Genomic DNA, 18,443 nt, shown 5'->3' with positions numbered 1-18,443 from the left:
AGAAGGCATAACAGAATCCCCATTATTCTGTCAGGGTTCAGAGAACTAGGTAGGGAACCAAGAACTTCACAATTTTGATGAATGGCTATGCTAATAGCCCCTCTTCTGAGAATGCTTATGTTAAACATAAGCAAAATACAATTAATGAGAGAAGATAAGCAAATTATCTTACAAAGCTATAGCAATCAAAACAGTATGGTATTTAAATAAAATAAACATATAGATCAATGGAACAGAGCAGAGAGCCCAGAAATAAACACATGCATTTATGGTCAATTAATTTATGACAAAGAAGCCAAGAATATACAATGGAATATACAATGGGGATAAGATAGTCTCTTCAAAAATAGTGCTGGAAAAACTGAACAGTCACATGCTAAATACAGAAACTGGACTCCCATCTATACCATTCACAAAAAACAACTTAACATGGATTAAAGACTTGAATGTAAGATCTGAAGCCATAAAACTCCTAAAAAAAAAACAGGTGGTAAGTTCTTTGACATAAGGCTTGGCAATAATTTTTTGGATTTGACACCAAAAGCACAGGCAGCAAAGGCAAAAATCAAATAGTGGACTACATCAAATGAAAAAACTTCTGCACAGAAAACTTCTGCACATAATGAAAAGGCAATCTGCCAAATGGACAAAATATTTTCACATCATATATATGATAAGAGATTAATAACCAAAATATATAAAGAACTCGTTACAACTCATTAGCAAAAACCCCAAACATCCTAACTAAAAAATGGCCAAAGATCTGAATAGACGCTTTTTTTCAAAGAAGACCTACAGATGGCCCACAGGTATATGAAAAGGTGCTAAACTTCATTAATCATGAGGAAAATCCAAATTAAAACCATCATCAGATTACACTTCACACCTGCTAAAATAGCTACTATCAAACAGACAAGAAATAAACATTGGTGACAATGTGGACAAAAGAAAATCCTGTGCATTGTTAGTGGGAATATAAATTCCACAGCCATATGGAAAACAGTATGGAAGTTACGAAAAAAAATTAAAACTGCGACCACTGCATAATCTAGTAAACCACTTCTGGGTATTTATTCAAAGGAAAGGAAACCATTATCTTGAAAGGATATCTGCACTCCCATGTTTACTGAAGTATTATTCACAGTAGAGAAAATATGGAAATAACCTAAGTGTCCATTAATGGATGAATGGTATATGTATACAATGGAGTATATTACTCAACTATAAAAAAGAAGGAAATCCTGCTATTGGTGACAACATGGACGGACCTTAAGGGGATTATCCTAAGTGAAATAAACCAAACCAAGAAAGACAAATACTGCATGGTATTATATGTGAATATAAAAAAAGAAGTAAAACTCATAGAAACAGAGAAAAGTGTTTGCCAGGAGTGGGGGATGGGGAAAATAGGGAGACGCTGGTAAAAGGTTACAGACTTTCAGCTATAATATGAATAAGGTCAGGGAGCTAATGTAAAACATGGTGACTATAGTTGATAATGCTGTAGGTGTAATTAAATTTTGCTGAGAGTAGAACTTATGTGCTCTCATCCAATAAAGAAAAAAATAAAAAGTGAGGTAAGGTGATGAATGTGTTATCTAGCTAGATGAGGGATCCTTTCACAATGTATACATACATAAAATTATCATGATGTACACTTCAAATATCTTACAATTTTATATGTCAATTATACCTCAACAAAGCTGATTTTTAAAAAAGTAAATGAACATTTTAAAGATCTAATACACAGCATTGTGACTGTTAATACTGTATTACATATCTGAAAGTTGCTGAGACAGTAGTTCTTAAATGTTCTCACCATACACACACAACTGTAATTATTGAGATGATGGGAATGTTAACTGACCCTACTGTAATCATTTCACAATATACATATGTATCAAATCATCATGTTTTACACCTTAAACTTACACAATATTGTATATCAATTAAATTTCAATTAAAAAAAAAAAAGACAAGAGACCTGGGGTTGGGGCTGGAATTGTCTTTATATCCCTGAAGGACCACTTAAGTCATGTTTCAGTCAATTCAAGTTTTACCATTTAGGCAAAATCTAGTTAATTCTCCCTTCCCCTAATCCAAACCAAACAAGGCAGGGTTCCCTCCTCAAGGCCCACTTTGCACCCTTTGCATATTTTAATAGCAAAGTTAACTCATGTTACCAGAATCGTGTATTTATTGGTTGTATTTTTTTCCATGACTCTGTGAGCAATTTAAGAATAAGAATTTTGTCTCATTTATCTATCTATGTGTCCCCACTGCTTAGCATAAAGCCCACTGTATAAATGAATTCAGGTGGGTCTGTAAATATGTACTTAGAAATACAGACAGAGATGTTCAAGAGGAAAAAGGGCAAGTGTTATGTTTTATAGATTAGATTATGACTTAGGAACCAATGAATGTCCTGTTGGTTATTGGGGCATTGGGAATGAATGAGAGAGCTGAGGAACAATATTTAGATGTGGAGGAGGATTTACATAAAGGGAGAGGAGGAGAAATTAGGAAAGGACATCCAGAACTAGAAGCAAAAATGCACAGAGCAGTGTGGCAGAGCCTAGGAAGAAAACACTTTGAGAAGGAAAGTGTGGTCATCAGTATGAGGTGCCAGTGCACTCCCCCGAAGGATAGAAACCTTCCAAGCAGGGACAAGTGTTCACTGACATTTAATGCATCAATATTAGGAACCTGGTTGGGTACAAGAAAGATTATGGACTTAATCTGGTGACTTTACAGATTTGAAAACTCTACAGGGTCAAAATGGTATATTTATGTTATTATTATACCTTTTATTTTCAAAGTTTTTCTTGTAGTCAAATTCCTGATCATGAGTCTGAATGGTTGTCACTGCTGTGTTTTTAGTGTTAATGGTTTCTTTTTTTTGTTTCCTAACCAGAAGTCCTCTTGCAGCTGAAACATATAAGGCCCAGAGTAGTATTAATCATAACAAATAAAAAACCATTATTTAAACGAGTAGAAACAAATGGTTTTTTGACCATCAATTTCAAAGAGGAAAGTGAAATTAAAGACTTGAAATAGAACAGCTTTTTAAAAAAATATGGGGTATGTTAACAAGACTCTTCCAAATGACAAGCTATATAGCAAGAAAATGGTTAAAGTAACTTTTTATTAAAAAGAGAAGATGAAACTAAAATTATAGAAATGAGTGAAATTAATAAAAAAGACAAAATGTACTAACTTACTTAAAATCTGCTAATAATTACTTTCCTTTTATTTTTGCCATGTTAACCTATTCATGGCAGAAAGCCCCTATTACCAAAATATGTGTTTTGGATCTTTTGGTCAATTTTTTTTGGAGCTGGATATTTTTCAGAATTCAGATTTAAACTTAAAAAAAATTTTTTTTAAAGAAAGGTAAGTCAGAGCATATAATATATTTTGTAACGCTCCCCATGTCAGGGCAGCATTCCATAATCCAACACAATGCTTCTTCAGAATAACATAATATTTTTAAGTGGGATGAATAAATAACTGTAAAAATTAGGTCATATTTCACTTTCAAATAAATTATGAAAAACCTTTTTTTCATTATTTTATAAATTTTGGAATTGTGGATAAAGAATTAGATCCCAGACTACAGGATTTGCATTTTGATGTCCCAGTGAGAAACTGAGGGCTTAAAATCCCAAAAAAGATGACAGTGAGCCTATATGGAGTGACGGAATGAGGACTGAACATGAATCTCCTGAATGCTAGTTAGCTATTCTCCCCATTATGTAAGTGTTGTTCAGAACACAGGTTGCAACTCAATAGTTGGTTCTAAAATTGGTTTACTGGGCTAAATCTAGTATCTAAAAATGAAATAAAATAAGCCAGAATAGAAAATCTCGGAGTACACTGCTTGCAGTATGTGTATGTATCAGGTCACAGAGTAAAATATATTTTTTACTTTGGATGTTCAGTTAAAAAATTTGGAAAGATACTGTACTAAGCCATATTAGGTTCTAAATTTTGTTTTTTGCAGAAGAATGAAAAGCAAAATCCAAAGTCTGTGAATACATTTTAATAAAAAATTTTAAAATATGGTTATAAAGTTGTCCCTACAATTAACTGAAAGAATTGAATGCCATTTAAAATAAAATTTAACTAAGTTGTCAAAAAATATGGCAAGTATAACCTTTGGTATAAAGTAGAATAAATCTTATTGTCCAATGGTTTATAATAACATGATGCTTGAGATCTATAATTAATTCAATCACTTGCCCTATCTTGCACAGTAAGTTAATTGTGTTTCAATAATACTTGACAGAAAATTTAAAAAATTAAATTATTTGAGTTAAAACAAAACATTTATTATTCAAATATTAAAAGTGTCAATCACTAAAACAACCTGAGTTAGATTCAGTATAGAAAAAGTATCAAGGTAAGAGAGTTTGGAATTAAACACAGAAGCTACGTAAGAGTTGGAGGTTTGTACTTAAGAGTTGATTTTATGCACATATCTAAACATAACATTATAATTGGTTACACTGTGAGATAGTCTGATGATTACCTGACTGGATTATTATAGCACTCTCTTTTCTTTTCACTTGTAGTTTTTGGTACCTTCTTGAACCCAAGAATCCTCTGACACAGGCTTGAATCAAAATAAGCTTGTCGATGGCTTCCTTTCGCATTAAATTTAACTGTTCCACGTGATAATATTTAAGAAACACCTTAAAAGAAGTAAGATAAAATACAAACAAAACTAAGGAACACAGATGTGAAACAGTCATGTGCTATGTTTTGGAGAATGGATTACAGTTTAAATCATTTTAGATTTTGGAGAGCACTATCTTCTGCTTCTTTGGCCTGAATGCTGCTCCAACATCATAGATTTATATGCTTGAAGAAAACCTCTCTTTAAGAAGAAATACAGCTTGAAAATCATACTACTTATTTGCCACAGGTAACTAGGTCTTGTTGAGTGGGCCAATGAAAGTGCACTCTTGTATCAGTTTTAGCATCATATACTCTGAGCAATGCTAATTTTTATGCTGTTATTTTTTAAAAGGCAATTATATTTCTCTAATCTGAAAGTCTTACAAATCTATGTATGAGACAGAAAGCAATTATGGTTATAGCAGTTCACTTATCAAATGCTTATTGAGACCTATTATTTGCACTTACCTGCTGGGGATGCAAAGGTGGACAAAGAGGTGCACTGTTCTTCAGGGGCCCTCATGTTGTCAGTGGAGGGCAGAATGCACAACTTGCTCACCACACTCAGTGGCCACCCGGAGGAAGGAGGGCTGACTTGAATCATTTTAAGATCAAAATGAATTCCAGAAAAAGAGAAGCCTGAGGCCTGGAGGTGTTCTCACCTAAGAGTTCTCAACTACCCCCAGAAAATATTTCTTTTTCCTTTATTTTTTAATAGCTATATTTACTAATGAAATTCACCTCAATCAGAGTTTACTGAATCCACTAAGAAAGTCATTTAAATTCAAATTTAACAGCCGAACCATGAGACCTGGTCACTCAGACTTTAAAATTCTCTCAGAATTCCATTACTTGATAGCTTGGCACCAAGGGCAAACAGTTTAGCTTTATATGTTTCGATTGAGGTTAGCTTTAATTTCTACAGGACTCCAGATGTTAATATATTTAGTCCATTCTACTGTTGACAATTCATTTAAAATTCAATCTGTTTAAAAAGGTCATCATTTTTTTGTCTGCAGCATTAGAAATACTCCTATAGTGAATACTTTTATCCATCTTAATGAATTGGAAAAGGTGAAGTGGAAAAATACAAATAGCTTTAAAATGTTACTCAAATATCACACAGAACTGGAACTGCAAAGGGCCTTTTTACAAGTTAAAACTCCATTTGAAGTTATGCATGTGTTTCAGACTGTGAATCATGAGATTTCAGCCTGACAAAACTCATTTTTGTGAACATCTACAAGAAAAGGGTATGAATAAAAAACGCATCTTTTTAGTGCTCAGAAATTTTCCTTACTAAATACTAAAGTAAATATAGATAATTGAATATGTAGGACCCAATCTAAGATAAACATTAAAACAAATCTCTTAAATGGTTACAGTACCAACATCTCATCTGAATATTATGAAGATTCTCACATCTCCCACCCCCAAGACACAACTAATACAAATTTCTTTGCAACCATGGAGGTTTGTTCCTGTCTGGGTCATACGGCTGACAATGGTTATTCCTCAGTGGTCAGTACTTGAGTACTTCTTTTCTTCAGCTTGGCTGTCTGACCTGTCCTGCCCAAGTGATATATTTATGTGCCCCAAAGACCTGGTACCCTATTTATCTCTTTATACCCATCTTGTAATGCTCTGAGGGTATCTGCAAAGCCCAATGCATTCTTTCTCCAAGAAACCACCTGTCTTCCATATTCAAAATGGGTTATGATTTTTTTATTTCATTTTCTAAGGAATTAAATAAGCTAAGATTTCACAGGCTTTCAAATCTAACACATAAGCATATCAATATCCAAACACATATAGCAAGTCTAATAATATTGGTGAATATTTCATTCTGAACAAATTTAAAGTTTGTAATAAAAGATTTGAGAATTAAAAAAAAGAAAAACAAAATCCTATTTAGATCATTATGATTCGCTACAGCTTTTTGAATATATTTGGCAGTGAAAAAATAGAGGAAATATATCAGTCTGTTGTTAATAATATTTGAAGTGAAGGATACTCACTACAAATTTCATCCTCTTTTTGGATAAGACTTCAAGATACATTTTTCTTGAATTTCTTAAAAGAAACCTCTATGAAAGCAAAGTGTTTAATTTTGCTGAAGCAAACTTTTATGAATTTATCAATTTACTTCCCTTATGTTAAGCTAAGATTCTGTAATATAAAAAGCCATAACATTTTCAATCACTATAAATTAACATAATTATTAACTTTTCTCTTAAAAACTACATGAAAATCTTACTTTTGTTTTTCCAAGAGCCCAGTTATCAAGACCAGCTTTTTCTAAAATGGCAGCACAGGTGTCAGGGCTCACTGGAGGCTCCTCACTCCATTTGTAGCAGAGAACATGGTACCTACAAATGGGAGAAAAAGCTGGTTAGTATTTCACAAAGGTCCAATATCTCAGAGCCTGGTGAACACTCAACAGCTTTGTGCAGGAGAGGGATGAGACTCCCCAGCTTTAATGTAGCAGATCCCGTACGCATTTTCAGGACAGCTCTGGAGTAGACCAAATTCCACACTGACACAAATACAGTCCAGTCTATTTGTATAATTTTGTAACAGAACCCCTGGGCTGCTCCGATTGAAACAGAACCCATGGGCTGTTTAGTTAGGGGTCCGATTGCCTGCCGCCAGAATCATAACTCCGAATACCAGAGTTTGGTGAAAAGAAAAAGAATTGTTTATTTACACAAAGCCCTGCTTCCCCCTCCCAGACCTGGCCAGACTTAGGAAAGTCAGAAACACCGTTTCCCTACTTCCTAGGCACAGTTCAGCTTTACCAGTAGCTGCCAATCACTCAGTTCTGATTGGGGAGGTCCTTTCTGTGCTGTGGTGCCCTCCAGCTCTCAATGCAGAACCACCTGGATTCTCAGCCTCCTTGTAAACTGCCTTCTTCCTGCAAACCGCATGGATCTCCTCTCCTTCTCCAAGCAGCCTGGCAAGAGCCTCTTCTTAAAGCCACCTGGAGACCCCTGCTCCAAGCCAGATGGAGGGAGCCCACAAGAGCCAGAGAGTGAGGGCGTGAGGGCCAGAGACAGCCTGAGAGAGAGAGCCTCCTAGAGCCAGAGCCAGCCCAAAAATGTCCGCAGCTGCTTCTCTCTTCCTCCCTGCCTCCTCTCTCTCCCTGCGTCCTCTCAGCAGTGGGTGTTGCAAAACAGTTCTGACCATTCACAGAACCCTCCGTAGGCTCTGTCTGCTTCTTCCGTACCAGCCCACAGTCCAAGATCCCTCCCATCTTCCTGAGTCTTGGAAGTAAAGCGGATCTTTGCAACAATGTATCCAGCCACTAGCTCCAGGCATGCAAGGGCATCCTGAAAGCTGCTTCCTGCTGCCTATCTCCCAGCGGCAAACTCTGGGGTTTGTTTTTGGACTCCCCTGTTTCTGTAACAATTTGAGCACAAAATAAACAAACAAAACAGAAACAGATTCATAGATACAGAGAACAGACTGACAGCTGTCAGAAGGAAGGGGGTTGGGGGCTGGGTGGAAAAAGTGAAGGGATTAAGAAGAAAACCCAAACTCACAGACAAAGATATTAGTATGGTGATTACCGGGAGAAAGGGGGTGGGGGCAGGTAGAAGAGGATAAAGGGAGGATAAATGGTGATGGAAGGAGACTTGACCTTGGGTGGTGAACACACAATACATCATACAGATGATGTATTATTGAATTGAACATTTGAAACCTATATAATTTTATTAACCAATGTCACCCCAATATATTCAATAAAATTAAAAATAATTAGCTGAGTATGTTTTTGAAAGTAACCCTTCTCTGGGCACTAAATGTAGAAGGACTGCAGTGGCAGGAAGCCCAGGGAATGGTCTTATTTCTTTTTTTTTCACCTTCACAAAAACATTGGAAGCTGATCTTAAAATTGGATGAAGGGGTTTAGGTCTATGCATACTTCCCACCAGTGTGTATACCTGCCTCCTATCGCTGTTTCTCCTTGAGTTATGCTGTGTCTCTTGCTGGGTGTTTTCTCTGTTGGTTTAATACATTAATAATTGAAAGGAGGAAGTGAGTAGAGGTCATAAGTGTTTCAGTCTAATCACAAAGTCTAGTGGGGAAAAGGGTTAAATAAAAGGAAGAAAAATCAGTTTACATTAGTCAACGACCTTACGCAAAAAGGCAGGTCTCTAGAGTTTTCAATGCTCCCTTATATTGATTCAATGTCTTGGTGCAAGATTAATCTGAGAGTCCAGCAGAAACAAGGCAGCAAGTCAGGGAAGGTTTTGAACGTCAGGACAGGTTTTGAACGTCAGGACAGAGGCCCCGCTAAATATGAGCCCATAGATAAAAGCTCTCAAAATAATACATCACAGCTCCACCATTTCAGGTTTCATTTCATTAAATTTTCAGATAAACCAATTTCTGTTAGGCTCTTGGAGAATACTGGCTTAGAATGGTCTAGAATGAAGTGATGGTCATAGCTTTTGCTGTCTGTGCAAATAATCTCAGAAAGTGCCTATTAGCCTCCCATGCTTCAGCTCTGCCCACTTCAGGATTAAACTTTTTTTTAAATCCTCACCTGAGGACATGTTTATTGATTTTAGAGAAAAGGGAAAGGAGGGAGAGAAACGTTGATGTGAGAGGGGAACATCGATCAGTTGCCTCTTATAGGTACCTTGACAGGGGACTGAACCCTGGGTGTGTACCTTCACTGGGGAACAAACCTACGACCTATCTGTTTTTGGGAAAACATTCCAGATAACTGAGCCAGACCGGCCAGGGCTTCGGGATTAAACTTGCTCTCTCAGTCTACCAATGGTCTCCTGGCTTCATTTCCTTCTAGATCCAGCCAGGATCTCACAAGTCATCACGACTCACCCCAAGTGAACGCCCTTGACTCTCTCATTTTCCTTGTTTTGTTGCACATGCTCTGCAAACATGCAAACCTGGACCTTGCAATCATCTTTTTCTTCGCTCTCATGTCAGGCTACAGAGCACTGCAGTGAAAATCCCCATATATTTGTGGTACACTCCCCTATGAATGTATGGCATCCTGATTCAGCTGGGCCCACAAGATGCTCAGAATCCTCATTGGTGTTCATGGCCAGTTTCCTCACTCTATCCCCACACAGCTTTTTAATCTCTCCTGTTCCTATGAAGTCCTCTACCTGCCCTGCCTTATGAGCTGCTCTCAGCAGATGAGCTCGTCTACTATTTTATTAGAGGCCACGAGGGACAAGCTCCACTGACTTCTTCCCCAACTACAAGTTCATTTGCCCACTATTGATTCTTTCTTCCTCCTTCAGAGGAGGAGATACTCATTCTCCAGCTCCCTGTATTCTGGGCACCTCCTCTTCTCTTCTGTATATTTTCAATTCCTTTTCTCTCTTCTAGCTCCTTCCATTTAGTACAAAACAAACCCCCTAAGTCTCTATATCTGAAATGATTCTATATCTCCTACTGGCTTTATAGGTAATTTGAAAGATTGTTTAAAATAACTGCCTCCATTTCTCTACTTCCCATCACTCAGCTCATGGAATCTTATTTAATCACATATGATCTTTTAGTGATGAAATCTAATGGGTTGTTTTCCACTCTAATTGTGTATTTTTTTCTGTAACATTTGATATCATCGATCACTCCCTCTGTCTTGAGAGTGTCCTCAAGTTTTCCATCCCACCTTGTCCCCCTGCGCTGCTCCCCTCTCTGTCTCCCTGACATGCTTCATACTTAGACTTACTGCTTAAAGGTTAATGTTCTACAATGTTCCATTTCTTTCTAAGCTCTCTTCACAGATATCTTGTTAAATGCATGGCTCTGACTATTACCTGTACGTGATGATTCCTAAATCTGTATCTTTAGACCTGTTTACAAGACTATACTTTCAGACATCATTTCTATAGTTCATTACTAGACCTGTTTACATAAGCTCTAAACACATTACTTCTGACTGCCTATTCTACATCCTCGCCTGGTTATCCTACAGACACTCCAAACTCAGCAAAATGCATCACCTTTTCTTTCCTCTGCTAGTTTCTATCTCTGTGACTATCACTACTTTTGAAAGGTACTAAAACTAGAAAACTGTCTGTCATCATAGGATCTTCCCTATTCTTCACTCAGTGTACCCAACAAACATAAAAGTCTCCCCGGAATCCATTTATTTCTCTCTATTCCTACTGCCATTACTTTAAAGCTACTCCTCACCTTGACATCTGCCTCCCCACTGGGTATGTCCATGTGCCCTCTCCCCTCCCTAGGCCAACCTATACAGCTTCGTCTGGAGTATCTTAAAATGAAAATCTGATCACACCCTTTCCTGACTTCAAAGTCTTATAGAATTGCCCAAGTTCTAAGCCATGATGGCAAAATCAGCTGCTTCCAAAGGCTGGGAAGTAACATTAATATGAAGGCTAGGAAGCGTCGGAAATGGAGTCATTTGAAATTAAATTGAAAGCAGTCATTTAAAATTGATTGCTACATATGATGCTCCTTCTTGTTCTATATCCCTGCCTGTCTTTCCAGCCCCATGTTTATCAATTTCCCATGAACATTTTGAGCTGCAGTCATAGAAGTTATTTAACGTTATGCCAAAGGGCTATGCTTGCTCATGCCTCTATGCTTTTGTGTGTGTTATTCCCTATGCCTGCATGTTCTTCCATCCTCACTCCTTGTTATCTTAAGGAAGACAAACTCTTCCAATAGTCCTAACCTTTTTTCAGTGAACAGACTGACTGGGCTGCCGACATTCTCTTTCCCTGTGTGGGGCACTCAGACTGACATCTACTGCACTCCTGGAGCTCACGGGCAGCAACTCTCGCTGGTGTATCAGTGCGCTCTGCTCCGCCAGATGAGCTGAGTTTACTGCCAAGCCTGTTTTGTCACTTGCACTTGAGGAGACAGTAGTCAAATCATTATCAGGTAAATTGGTGAAATATGAGTGGGAAAAGCCAGAGTTGCTTATACAAAACTGCGTCAAATGTGTTGGTAAGACTTCATAAAGAAGTGTTCTAAAAAACTATGTAATTAACCATGAATGAAGCTATTAAAAAGGGTTGAGGAGAATCATGAGAATCAAGAAATATTCAGTTTTGTGATGGTTTTACAAGTATCTTTAGCTTCTTGCTTCACTTCAAGAAATATTAACTAGAAATTATAAATAAGAGATTATGGATAGCTTATGTAAGAAAGTCAGTTAACTCTGATTAGTGAACTTTTATTCAAAGAAAAAAATTAAGCCTATTTAAAAAGATTGTATAACAAATATATGCCCATGTTTTTATGTTAAAGTATATATAGTATATGTGTATATATTACTTCTACGATTCTCTTCTTTACTGGAAACTCTACTATAATTTAAGATATCTTCTCCCTTCCTCTTCACTTCTACCACCTCTACTTCATGCTCTTAGAGTGCCTTGTGTATACTTTCATTGAAAATACCCACTATTCTTTCATTCATTTAACAAATATTTATTGAGCACCTACTATGTGCCAGGCACCCATATAAGTGATGGAGATACAACAGAGAACACAGTAGACCAACAAATACCCTTGCTTCTTGGAGTTTACATTACATTGTATGATTAGAGCCCTGTTCTCAAAACTAGTCTGAGTTTCTTAACACCAGAGGCTCTTTTATTAATCCTTGGATTCATATTTGAGTTAATATTTCTTTCAAGGACAGGAACATGGTGCTCAATTAAATGCTTGTTGGATGACTAATGAACTGTCTCTGGGACTTTGCTGTGGAAATAAACATCTAGGTAGATCAGATGTGTTTATAGAGAAATACTCAGACTGGTGCTTTGTTGTACCTCTTGGTTTAAAGACTTGTTTTAAAGCCAACATACTGACTTCTGCTTTGTTTTTTATGGATTAGCTTTGTGGTTTAAATTGTGGGATTCCGAACCACAGCACCATAGATAATAAGTAACCCGGGGATCTTGGGGTTGAGACAAAAATAATAATGAAAATAATTATAGCTAGTCTGTGTTGACAATTGATTCTATCAATAAACTTCATAAGTATTATTTTATTTAATGCTTCTAACCACATATAAAGTTGATATGATTATTATCATTCCTATTCGAAGATTAGAGAAACTAAAGCTTGAAGCTTTTAGAACCCAAGTAACTTTGAACAAAGTCACATATATAGTAAGTGGCAGAATTGGGATTCAGACCTGGGTTTTCTGACTTCAGTGTATGTGTACTTACCTATTTCACTATACTACTGCCTATCCTAAGTTCTGGTTGTATTAGAGCTCTGGGAGCCAAACCACTGTGTATAAGTGCCTGGTGGGAAAATGGAGCTAACTTCAGCAGTTTCTTAGCATAAGGGTTCATTTGAAATAACTACAGTATTCCCTCACTTATCGTGGGTATTATGTTCCAGACTTCCCTGTGAAGTAGGAACCTTACATTTATTCTATACTCTTAAACCTATGTAACTTTAACAACATATGTATATAGTACTGAAAAATCCCATGATATAGCAAAAAATCCGCAATAAATAATTAAATATAATATTTTTAAAAATCCCACGAAACAGTGAGGCTGCGATAAGTGAACCGTAATATAGTGGTAAAAACCCACTGTCATGTGCTAAGTTCATGTTGTATATACATTTCCTTAAGATTATTTCTTTTCCATTTCTTTGCCACAAGATATAAGTACTCTTCTGCCACAGAATGAACAAAAGGTCTGATGAATTTTGCATTGCACAAGAAAAGTTAGTCAAAGGTTAAGGTAGGACAGAGGAGGTTCATTTAGTCCTATTTACACCTCCACAGGGCCTTTGCAAATTTTTCTGCCTTCCTAACAGTCTATGCCAATTTTGATGATAGTTTTCAAATCAGTGACAGAGAACAGAGTTAGTCTTTTTATTTCTGGAACTTCCTGTATTCAGAACAGCTTTTCACATGTTCTCCATATACATAGTTTTCCTCTCTCCTCATTTATCATGTAGTAATTTGCTGTTCTATAATAGTACAGGTCTTAGAAAAACATTTAAGAATTTATTCTCACTTTGTCCTTTTAAATAAGCAACTGCCACTATAATTACCATCAAGCAAATAGGCTTAGTTCTCCTTATGGTCCATACTGTAAAACCATTGATAATTTTGAAAGAACTAGATTAGTCTGGCATTGAAGGCCATATTTTTAACCCAATCAGCTTTCTCATCCTATCCCATCTTATCCTCTGTCACTTCATTAACACCCACTCTGCCAGTCCAGTCTAATTCAAGCCCTTCTAGCTTTGGCATACCCACCTGTACCCTGAGAAAGCCCCTTTCTGTCTTTTTCACAACCATGGATGGATGCCCTCCATCCAGTCCCAGTTTGAGTGCTCTTTCTTGATACTCTCTGAGTAGCCCTCCTAGAGATAATCTTTCTCTCTCCTGTTTTCTTATACTGTGTGTACCATTCCCTTGAATCTTGGTATTTATTACCGTGCACTGCTTATTAACTTTCCATGCCTATGGCTCTGATAATTTTAACTGGATTGTTATTTCTTGAAGATCAAGCCTACACTTTCAAGTTTTAAAATACAGTGTTTCCCATAGTGATTAGCATGGTGCCTTGTACATTAAAAAAGATCACTAAAATATAAGGATACTTATTTTAATATTATATTGATGTTACTTATATTAATATTTAAGCAAGTTAAAGGTCTATTCTTCTCCTAAAAATGAAAAATATAACAGTAAGGTCAAACTTTAACTTAAAACTTGAAACTCTTTCGCATCAAGCATTTGTGGGTTACCTGCTTTCATGTTCAGAAATGAAAGCTTTATCACTTGGCCAATAAGAAATTACAGTATTTTGGTATTTCTTAGTTTAGGATGTAAAATTGTGTCTGCTATGTGAGAAGTGAAGTCAGTGATTAGATGCTGGCTGTAGTTCTGAACTCCAAAACTTGAAGTTTTAAAGACTACCTTAAACTACAATAAGGAATTTTCCAGTATGGAAGTCACAATATTCGTGTAATTTTGCACTCCATTATAACAAAGTGGTAGGGTTTACTTTACTTCAAGGTGCTCCAAATGAATATCTTTTTTTTCTTTCCTCATTCTCTAAAGAAAGATAATAATCAGGAACTACCATGAATACTGAAAATATGAAAATTTGTGAAAAGAATAAGAATTCTCATTTCATTTAGTAAGGACATTGATCACCCCAAGTAAAAGTATGTTTGACATGAGATAAGACCATGTTTTGTTTTGGCTTTTTTTTGGCAGTGGGGGGAGGGAGTTAGAAATCACAGTTCCTTGTGCAATCACAAAACTTTGTTTTGTTCTTAATACTAATTGATAAACTCTGAAAAAAGACAGAGAATATTACACATGTAGAATTCCTCAAATACTAGGTTTTACCTAAAAATTTTAATAGACTTCACTTTTAAAACTAAAACTTCAACTTTAATGGCTAATACAAATCATAAAATTAATACATATAAAAAGCATGAGCATTTAAATTATTAAATATATAAGATACTGAATTTCTATATAACCACTAATATATTATTTAATAAAATATATTTAATCTATAGTTTAGTTCATTTTGCATTACCCTGGCTGGTTTAGCTCAGTGGATTGAGCGTCGGCCTGCGAGCTAAGTGTCGCTGGTTCGATCTTCCAGTCAGGGCACATCAGAGAAGGAAAACTCTGATTCCAAAAAACCTCCGCTGCCTTGCGGCATACCTCTTCAGGGGAAAGGCTAAGGGAGTAAACCCCGACAGGAAATCCGGAGCCGGAGTCCCTAAGGTGGTTTGACGTTGTAGTCAACACCGGCAACTCCTGCGGCGCACCTGAAGCCAAGCTGTATTGACTCCGTCTTTCCCTTGGATCCTTCAGCTGAGAAGAGAGGGGGGGTCTGCTGCATGGGCAACAGCAGACCCTCCATATCACCCTGCCCAGGCTCTGTAGCTTCAGAAACTCCAGCGTCATCGCAAGATGTCGATTCAACACGGGAGGAGACAGATACCATGTCACTCCCAAGTCGGACTGCACAGCCATTCTCGGCGGTGCAGATAGACTCTTAAGAAGCTACACCATCGTCTCTCGAGATGGACGGCTGCTGACGACGAGTTCATTTTGCATTAATCTCAAATATCAAAAAGGAGTCCTTATACCCTTTATGCCTCTTAAATTACCTTTAGAGACATATCTCATTTGATTCTTATAACAATTCTATTAGGTAGTTGTGGCAGATTTATTAGATGAGGAAAATGAGGTTCCATATAGGCCTGGGTTTCTCAACCATTGTTTACATTTTAGGATGGATAATTATCTGTTGCGTGGGGTTGCCCTTCACATTTTTAGATGTTTAGTAAGATCCCTGGTCTCTACTCACTAGATGCCAGTGCGATCTCCTCATCCCACCAGCTGTGACAACCCCACGTTTCCAAACATCAACAAATGTCCTTTGAAGGCAAAAATCTCCTCTCATTGAGAATCACTGGTATAAGCCATGGTCACACAGGAAGTGGCAGAGCCAGGATGAGACCTGAATAGGAGCTCAGGCCTCTCAGTTATGCTGCCTGTGACACATAGCCTGTGCTACCACACAGGACATCCCAGTTGCCCGGAGAGACTTCCAGCTCCAGACCATAGTGACCTTCCCTTTCAACACATAATCCTTTGTGCTTCCTTCCAAGAACAACTAAGTAATTGTTTCTTATTGTTTCCTATAATTCTTCTGAGGAATTTTGATATTAATACACGTGGAAACTTAAAAAGGAATCCACATACCGTTTTATAAAGTTAGCAAAAAGTATCCGATGTGAATATCCTAGTCTTCGAATTCTTGCTGTTTCGAGAATTCCTGTGCAGCGAAGCTGTAGCAGAACTTTCTCTTTGTCGTATTTTCTTGCTTGACGTTCATTATTTGGTTTGATGCAACGGACAAAATGGGGTTGGCCCACCACCATTTTAGATAACAAATCCATCAGGGAATACTACAATATGCAACAAAAATAAATTTCCCAGTGTACCATACAAAAGTTCATGAACTTGTCTTTCTTTTTATTATAAAAAAGGAAAACTAAAAACCAAATATCACACATGCTTGTACTAATTCACAGTAAAAGGAGGGAAATTTGTATTAATCACACTTCTATATGTAGTATTTTATAAAAGACAGCTTTACTCATAAAAATGTAGAGGCAATAAATAGAAATTTAGCTATTAAAACTTTGCCTGCAAATTCTAAAGGCAACTTCAATTAATAGATAAAATTATTTTTGATATAGTTTGTAACTAATTATATCCTCTCAGGGAAACTTGTCAAATTATAATATTTAAGCACACAATCTAGTTTCCTGCTTATACTAATTTCCTTATCTCCTCTTTCTTTATAGAAAGAATAAAAGTAAACACTTTAATCCCTGTCAGAATCATCTCCTACTTTAAAATGAGGACTGAGAAGTTAATGCAGTTTAATATACAGGACATAGTTACAAAAAAATCATATCTATGTAAGTCCTCTAATCTGCCTGAGTTTGATAATGTTTTTATTTATTTTATAGTTTAAAAAATCATACAAATGGGAAAACTCTGTTATGTAGCAATACCTTATTAAAACAGCAGCCAATTTGCTAAGTATAATAAACTAGTAGCCCATTAAGTAAGTATATAACATATTAAAGTAATCATGATTCAATTAAAAATGGAATCCCAGAAAACTAGTATGTCAGAGACCAGGATTACAGATAGTTGGCCAGGTAAGTAATATGTGGACATGGATAGCTGTTGACAGCTGGATCTCTTTCAGTGCTGGAAATATAAAAGCCTACAGTTACAAGGCCAGAGCAAACCAAATGCTGGTGTTGGGTAATCAACACAGCATGGGATTCGCACGGCTTCCTCTTGGGCACAGAGACTCAGATGGGATCTTCATCCAACGGTGCGTCTGTTATTTTGGAACCCTTCTTCATTACATTTATCAGTGAGCCTCATTCCTCTAGTCATGCAAACATCTGCCAGGCAGTGTAGATACAAAGGTGATAGACATGCCTGTCAGTAAGCTGGGCAAGAGATGCCTGCAGTGTAGGCATTGGGCTTCCTTAGGGACCAGCCAGTGGTTATTCTGTGTTCATTCTTTTGATGTTTTCAGCTTATCTGTGTGCAGCAAGATATAGAATGGGGATGAATGCTCAACCTTGTCCCATCTGTCTATCCTAAAATTATTCAGGAGTGGGAAGGAGCACTGATAGATTTCATAGCATCAAATTAAAAGTACTTTTCAGTTTTATTCTGGTGGAAATGCATTTGATTCTATGGACAAATTTAACCCAAATATAGATCTCCATTAAGATGGACCTAGTATACAATATTTTACAGATTCTTGAGAGTATACTCTAATACATCTTACATCTAATAAATAGTAATTAAAATATAGTAAAATTTCTTTTTTGCTGTTAGCACACTATGTTACTAGCTTTTTATCTCACTCCCATTTAAAATAAACAACAGCCCTAAGCACAGCACATTGTAATTTAGTATCTTACTCTAAAATATGATGCAACTGTTTGTGTCTTCATATTGGTCGTCTCTCTGGGATGACATGTGGTTTCTCCAGTTTCACCCTAAGAAGACCAAGGGAGACAGTGATGCTTCAGTACTGATTGTGCTTTATGATCCACAGGGAGCACGTGGAATTTTCCTTCAGGTTATCATAGTCTATGCATTCAAATACATAAGACAACAAAATGTCACTGACATTTTTACTTTAAGGTAATTTTTAAAAAATTATATTTTATTGATTATGCTATTACAGTTGTCTCAATTT

General features: G+C 36.7%; 1 protein-coding gene across 1 annotated transcript in view; it reads right to left on the bottom strand.

Moving 5' to 3' along the window:
- MYO3A (myosin IIIA) overlaps window positions 1–18,443 on the bottom strand; it is a 223,605-nt gene that overhangs the window by 42,135 nt on the left and 163,027 nt on the right. The window contains exons 23-27 of the mRNA XM_090268047.1: window positions 18,163–18,240; window positions 16,406–16,611; window positions 6,938–7,049; window positions 4,532–4,694; window positions 2,805–2,928 (exon numbers count right to left, since the gene is read on the bottom strand). Coding sequence (XP_090124173.1) covers window positions 2,805–2,928; window positions 4,532–4,694; window positions 6,938–7,049; window positions 16,406–16,611; window positions 18,163–18,240 — 683 coding nt within the window. The remainder of the gene's footprint in view (window positions 1–2,804; window positions 2,929–4,531; window positions 4,695–6,937; window positions 7,050–16,405; window positions 16,612–18,162; window positions 18,241–18,443) is intronic.

Source organism: Furipterus horrens, unplaced genomic scaffold (assembly GCF_987537825.1).
Source record: "Furipterus horrens unplaced genomic scaffold, mFurHor1.1.pri manual_scaffold_2, whole genome shotgun sequence".
In the NCBI taxonomy this organism is placed as follows: domain Eukaryota; kingdom Metazoa; phylum Chordata; class Mammalia; order Chiroptera; family Furipteridae; genus Furipterus; species Furipterus horrens.
The sequence above is the reverse complement of the archived record's forward strand: the minus strand, read 5'-3'. Positions and strand labels throughout refer to the sequence as shown.